Raw genomic sequence first — 7874 nt, forward strand, 5'->3', positions numbered from 1 at the left:
ATTTTACAATAGGGACCACCACATGAATTGCCAGACCCCAAACTTAAATGCACCATTTCACGCACATGGCGTGGTTGTGTTCCACCATTATTGATGGGGCATCTGGAATTAGGACTTCTAATTGAAGTATCAGACACCCACAAGCTTAAATTGGTCAACCCACGGAGAATAGAACTGCTACATACAGGCAAACAATAAAAATCCATAAACCATGTTGGGAATTCAAACATAATCAACCATGTTTCAGAAATTAATATGAACAATTTAAGAATAAGCCCACTGATATTCTACCACCACTCCATTTAGCGCCTTATAAATGATCGTTCATGATACATCTGAGGGATAGCAACAGCTAATATGACAAGGCCACCAATTGTGTACCTCTAGAACACTATCTGTAATGCCATCACTCTACATGAATTCACAGCCTCGGCTTCTTTCCTACACGGGGAGAGAACTTGGACTTGCGTGCAGCATCCTGACTTTGAATTATTTCAAAATGTTCCATATGCTCCATGGCATGGTCATAACTTTTGTTGAGAATCTAATACCTCAGAATGGTGATAAACATAAAAGCTTCCAACATCTTTTCATGCCGACACCGTCCTCTTCAAGCAAACAGCAACACCATCGATGAAAGGGAAAATCTCAAATTTCACACCGAATTCACAGAAAAACTTCAATTCAATGAGAACTAATCTCAAAATTAAGAATTTGAACTTCAATGCACAATACAATTCTACCACCCTCTTAAGAAGTCCAAAGACTACAAAATATAAAAGCTTCCAACATCTTTTCATGCCGACAATACAATTCTACCACCCTCTTAGAGAATCTCATACCTCAGAATGGTGATAAACATAAAAGCTTCCAACATCTTTTCATGCCAACACCGTCCTCTTCAAGCAAACAGCAACACCATCGATGAAAGGGAAAATCTCAGATTTCATACCGAATTCACCGAAAAACTTCAATTCAATGAGAACTAATCTCAGAATTAAGAATTTGAACTTGAATGCACAATACAATTCTACCACCCTCTTAAGAAGTCCAAAGACTACAAAATACCTCTAGTCCCATTAAAATATTCACATAAAAACCAGGACAAATCCATAGACAGTGACCAAACTGAACGGAATACATTCGACATTTCAATGTGATCCTGAATTTAAAGGAAGAAAAAAAAAAAGCAGAAAAAAATCATCGTGTTATCCATGACGGTGGTGGTGTGAAGATTGCAGCTGAAATACCGAATTCTGGGGTCCAACAGATTCGTGGAGGGTGCCTCTTTGATAATTCTGCGCTTGCATTTTCAGCCCATATGAAGGCATGCCATAAGAATGTGGCATGAATGGATTCCCATGTGTTTGAGGTGTCGTTGGGCTGAAAAATGGTGCTCCTTCATTCCGACGGTTTGAATCAAATGACATCGAGAACTGGTCTGCTGTTTTTGGCACATTGGCTGGACTAGACTGCACGGAAAGTGTGGAAGATTGAGATGGTGAAGGAGGTCTGCTGTCCGAGAGATTGACAGTCGTGATGTCGTGAATGCTTGATCTTCTTTTATCCTTGCCCCCTGAACACTGCCTTATGAAATACTTCTGAGCGTGGCTAGCCACTTGAGTCGGGGTCCTTGTGATGACGAGATTGCGGGAAATGTTTCTCCAGTCTCCTTTACCATACTTTTTAAGACCGATCAGAAACCGCCTGTGATCGATCAACCGAATTATGTGTCAAACCAACTGGCCATAAAATCCCAAGCATGGTTACAAAAGTTCCTAACCAAGCCAGCCTAATAGACTTCGAAAAGAGGAATGATATGATGTTTGATTGATTTCTTATTATTATTATCCAAACCAGATATCCTTTGGCTTATACTGGTGAAATCATTCGGCAAAAGATGAACCAGAGACAGACAGTCGAATTGAATTGGGCCATAGGCTAAACCGCTTAGAGGCTGTGCCCAGCATATGGTAACCAAAGCCATAGATACGGTGGGCTCATCACATGCGATAAGATCACCTATCTGAAATGATTCGAGCCATCCAACAGAAATGGGCAATGACAACTGTCGTCCACATTTAATGGGGGCCAATTGAATGGTCAGGATCATGTGGTGGGGAAACTCTCCATCCACATGAACAATTTGGATCGCCAAAAGGTGAAACAGCACATGTATGGTTCGTTGGAGTTAGTAACTACTTGACTGAATATTGCATAACTCTCTTCCAAAAAAAATGTAATCTACCAGCAGCACAACCCATGCGATAAATAATCAGTAATAGCCAGTAATAGATTATAGTGAAAATTCAGATCATTATCATAGAATACATAACTATGCTCAAAGTAAAAAAAACCATTACAATCATCTAATAGCTGTAAAATCAGCAACTATGCTCGACGTAAAAACAGATTATAGTGAAAATTCAGATCATTATCATAGAACACCTAACATGCTTGATGTAAAAACAATTACAATCACTTAATAGCTGTAAAATCAGCAAAATTGTATTGATCATGAAGCCCAAAAGTGTACAGATCAATACAATGATGTTTTTTCTAACGTCTATTTGTTATTGTGTTTATTGGAAAATGCTGTGTTTGGATGCACAACTGCATCGAAATGCGAAAATTCAAATCGATATGGAATAAATGACCACCATGGAGGCGGCACATATTGACAACCAAACCCCTAAATGCATCCCATGTCTTCGAGTTGGAACTGCAATAATCATAATTTCTATTTTGGGGGCCATTCATTCATCATGAACGAAGTGGGGACATCCCCGTTTAAGTCACTTTCACTTTATTAAATTCAATTCAATTGAGCAACCAAATATTACAATTCAATTCAATTGAGCATCCAAACATGGCCTAAGCTGAGATTGAAAGAAGAAAATAATACAGTTTCTCAATTGGTAAATGGAGAATTACCTGTGCTCATCTTCCGTCCACGGGACTCCCTTCTTCCTTTCCTGATCAGGCCTGCCTGCTGTCCTCTTTCCACCAACAGCATATGTAGGTTTCAACACATCGAATCGGCGATCATTCACCCATTCAACTGTGAAAGACGAGGTGCTGTAACCCGGAATGGGGATCCGCCCGGCTTCTATGTCGCTAATGTCATCCTCCAAATCCCTGTAATGGCTGATGACATCTTCAACTGTCTTTCCAGGTATCATGGCAGCAACATTATGCCATCGATCGGGGGTGTCCTTGTCGTGGAGCGCGAGAGCATTCTCAAACTTCTTGTTCTCTTCAGGGGTCCAGTTTCCGCTTTTGCTCTCCTCAAGCAACCAACTTGAATTAGAAAGATATGAAGTAGGCGATAGAATTTCCATTCCCCACCTCATCTTTTCGAAATTAAGTAACGAATTTTCCCCAAAAGAATCAGAACATATATTTCACAGTCCCACAATTCACTGTTTTTTTTCCCCGAAGATCCTAAATTTGTATGATTCTATAATTCGGACGAATCGGTTTGAGATTTCGGATGGAATAACTACAGAAAGAGAGAAAGGAAAAAAAAACCCAGAAAAGAAATGCAGAGATCTTGGGGTTTTACAAAGTAGAAATGGGTACTAAATCAAGAAGAAGCACTTCTCGAGAATCCGAATACCTTTTTTATATAAGCATCAGCTGAAGAATCTAAAAAAGACCCACCTTTCCAAAGTCACCATAAAATCAAAACAGAGAAAAAAAAATCAACAGATCTCGCTGCTCAGATATAAACCATCAGTCATCAGATCTGAAAACAACCCAACAAAAAAAAAAAATACAAAAACCTAGCAACACCCAGATGAAATTTCTAGAAATAAAACCCAGAAAAGATGCTGGAAGTTAAAGAAATTGACCTTTTTTAAGACATCCCAACACCCTCTACTACCAGCTAAACTCCCCAAAACCCCTGCAAAACCTCATAAAATTAAAACCTACAAGCAACCAAATCCAAAAGGCCAAAAAACCAAAAACCAAAGTGAGAAATCCTTCAATAGAGAGAGAGAGAGAGAGAGAGAGAGAGAGAGAGAGAGAGAGAGAGAATCTGAAGAAAAAAAGCAAGAAAGAATCTTTGGTTTCTTTGAGGCTTGAGCAAGGAGGAGAAAAAGGAGAGAGAAAAGAGGAGGTGGTAGTTTGAAGAAATGAATCTATCAACTGCACCCTTTTCTCTTCTCTCATTGGGATCTACAGAGACACAAGAGAGGAGAGAGATGACAGAGAAAGAGAGAGAGAAAGGTGGTGGGTTTTGATTGGCCGTCTGTGGAGTTTGTGGCCACTGCAACAGAAGGACAAAAAACAAAAGCGATTTTTTTTTTTTTAAATTTTTTACTACAAATTTTGGAGATATGATTTTTCCTATGTTGAGAATAACAAAAATACCCTTACAATTTTCTTTAAAGAAAAATAGTAACGAAATTGATAATTGTGGGACCCACATGGCATGTTTTCTCTATCACATGGACCCACAAAAGGAATCCAACGAACCAAAATTCTCGTTGATGGGACCATTAAATGGACCACATATGAATTTATATATTTTTAATAGTATATTTTATTTTGGTCCATCTGATAATCATGACCCACTGCACCTGTTGAGCCGGCTAGATGTCAGACACCTGAGCAATAGCCTTACAGTTCTTAGTACAGTAAGGGCATTTATCCTTTTCTTTAGAAGTAAAATAGTAATGAAATTGAAGATTGTGCGACCCACATGCTATAACCTGTTTAACATGTGGACCCCACCTTGGAAATCCAACGAACCAAAATTCTCGTTGATGGGACAATCAGATGGGCCCCACACACACACACACACATATATATATATATATATGTTGTTAATGGTGTATATTAATTTATATAGTTTGGTGGAACGGTTATATTTTTTTGTCCATTTGATGAGGTGGACCTGTTGAGCAGGCTAGCGGTTAAATGGCCGTACAGTTCTATTCACGATAAGGGTATTTATGTAATTTCCACCTCAAAACAATATTTTTGGGTATTTAAACTCGTCTGTTGAAATCCCATTTCACCCGGAAATTAGCTGTAAAAATCTCAAACAAAGAAGAAATAACTAAAAAAAGTTTCCCTTTTAAGGGAAAAACCATGATACTCTGGCAAAGAGTGATGGGTGATACGCAGGCTTCCTAGAAGTTTTTTAGAAATTATTTTTGAGGGGTATAAATGTTAGAGTTAAACGGTTCAGATTATGTTACACAATTTGGGTTTGTAATGAATTAAAAATAATAATCTTATTTGATTATTTGAGTCATGAATTGGTGGACATTTATTTGGACGGTTAAAAATGAAAAACATATAATAGTTCTGTTTCCACAAACAAGTGTCCACCGATCAACGGTTAGAATTGTTCAACCAATTGGATGTTGTTCTGTTTACTTAAAAAAATATTCTAGTCGGTTTTTATTTGAGTTAATAAATGCCACGTGTATAATTTCTAAGCGCGTGTTTATCAACGCAGTACATAGCCCGAGTATCATATGACTCCTTGGACATAACTAATAAGGGACGCGGATTAGGTACTCCCCGTGCTCCCCCAACCAGAACGGACCGGGCGAGAGATGGACGGTACTGATGATGAGTGGGTTTTATCCACTCTGTCCATTCATTTTTACAGATTATTTTTTGGGCATTAGCCCGAAAAGGAAGCAGATCGGAGGCTCAAGTGGACCAAATCACATGAATCATTGGTGACAATGGATGACCACCGTTGAAACCTTTCTAGGCCCACCGTGATGGTTATTTGTCATATATTTCTAAGGTCAAAAAGACATGGATGAAGGGAAAACATAAATATCAGCTTAATCCAAAACTTCCATAGCTCCTATGAAGTTTTTAGCATTATGTGTTCAACTCTCATTGTTTACATGGCATGGTCCATTCATGCTTTGGGTCTGTTTATTTTTGGATTCATCACCTAAAATGATTAATACATGCATCACAATGGGCCAAGAGCCCCTAATAGGACTGGTTGTGGCGAAGTATATGTGGGGCCTACTATGATGTATGTGTTCTATCCACACCGTTCATCTTTTCTTTTTTTCCGGCTAATTTTATGGTCTGAGCCCAAAAAATAATATAGATCCAATGGTTAAGTGTACCACACCTAGAGGTGTACATGAACTGAGCTAGCTCGGTTAGCTCGCTCGACTCGACTCGAAAAAGCTTGATTCGACTCGGTTCGAAATTGAGTTTGAGTCGAGTGTAGCTAATTTTTTGAGCTCGAAAATGAGTTTGAGCCGAGTTCAAGATGGCCTCAGCTCAACTTGACTCGGATCGAACCAGTTCGGTAACTTGGTTACTTTGATATTTGCTCACCATGTGTTTGATGAAATGACTCAATGAAGTGTGGCTGGTGGCAAGGAAAGTATGTATTTGAAACCAACACCCTTTTTTTTTCTTGATTTTTATGTTGCTTAGAAGGTGTTTGATAAAATGTAACACTACGGGTTTTTAGGGGCCGTGTAGGAACTCGGCTCCTGAATTCTTAGGTGTCATAGGTACCCTAATGGGCTTTAATTTTTAATTATATTTGGATGATCTCATAAACAATGGAGAGTTTAACAAGGCATGAATCATAAGTAAATCATAAAGCAGTATCAAGTGTCACACTCCGAACTCGGAAACCGGACTCACAAAATTTCCGATCGCCGAATCAGGCGCCGACAGCCTCCGTAGAACCCCATTTTCGGCTCCCGGTACCCATTTACCAGGTTCTGATCCTGGGCTCACAAAATTTTCGATCGTCGAATCCGGTGTCGACAGCCTCCGTAGAACCCCATTCTCGGCTCCCGGCACCCATTTACTAGGTTCCAATCCTGGGACTTGTGGTCAAGTGCCACTAAATATAAAAATATCAAAAACCACAAATCTCAAATCATCTAAACAGGGAACTAGTCCCACCCATACATGACCCAAAGTGACTAGAGCCCTGGCCCATACCCCGCGATAGCCCGAACTCAGACTAAAAGGATCCGCCAAAAGTCTGGAAGCAGGGAAGCTCTTCTTCCTTATCCATGCTCACCCCGCTCGGCTCGTCGAGCTCCGCATCACCTGCATCTAATGGAATATTTGGTTGGTGTTTTAAAATACCGTTCCAGAGTAGAAGTGAATAGCTAACTCAGTGGATGTCATTAGCCATAAGTTACATCAAATAACAATTTCATGATGAATTTAATGAAAAATATACATTCACAAATCTCTAACTAATCTTCATTAATGCTTATGCGTGGATTATGATATGATGCGTGGCCTCACCGATGACACTCCTTCAAGCGACTTCATCTTACGATCGAGTATGACCAACACTCCCTCATTGAGATCTTAACTGCCGAGTCGCCAACTAACTAATGCAATGCGAATGTGAACATGTTAGCCGAGTTTTTAGTTAGGTCCGTTCATCCAGCAGATTGGGAAAACTGGTGCACCCCGACGATATCAATGCCCTTATCCCTTTTTGTAAGACTGTGACCCCTCAATGTGCGAGGCTAAGGTCTCATGATCCTTGATCCCATCGGATTCCTCACCCTCGAATGCAAGCACGTGAGGAGAGTTGAAAAGCAGGATCGCTCGCGAACCACTACGGGAAGGCTCGTCACCCCAACGTAGGCCGATAGCTCGGACATAGTGTCTCATTCCACTATGCCCGGCTCACGAGGCTGTGGATCAATTTATTAGCCGTTATCAGTGGGCGCCAGTAGGCGAGGGGTGTTCCATGTTCCAAACAGGAATGAGCAAACATAGTTAACAAGCATGGTTGGTTAGTCGGTGGACTAAATAGTCCTAGTTCAGGCGAGCACGAAACGCACGACATCGGATGCAAGCAACCCATATAGTCCTACCATTGTCGCCCATTCGCGTCC

The 7874-nt window shown here is 40.2% G+C and overlaps 1 protein-coding gene across 1 annotated transcript; it reads right to left on the minus strand.

Moving 5' to 3' along the window:
- Window positions 1–956: 956 nt before the first annotated feature.
- On the minus strand, window positions 957–4248 carry LOC131252632 (transcription factor DIVARICATA). The gene is made up of 2 exons (XM_058253278.1): window positions 2935–4248; window positions 957–1707 (listed from the first exon to the last, which is right to left on the minus strand). The coding sequence occupies exons 1-2, from the start codon at window positions 3351–3353 to the stop codon at window positions 1209–1211; spliced, it is 918 nt and encodes a 305-aa protein (XP_058109261.1). The 5' UTR covers window positions 3354–4248; the 3' UTR covers window positions 957–1208.
- Between the last annotated feature and the right edge of the window lie 3626 nt (window positions 4249–7874).

This window comes from Magnolia sinica, chromosome 8 (assembly GCF_029962835.1).
Source record: "Magnolia sinica isolate HGM2019 chromosome 8, MsV1, whole genome shotgun sequence".
NCBI lineage: Eukaryota > Viridiplantae > Streptophyta > Magnoliopsida > Magnoliales > Magnoliaceae > Magnolia > Magnolia sinica.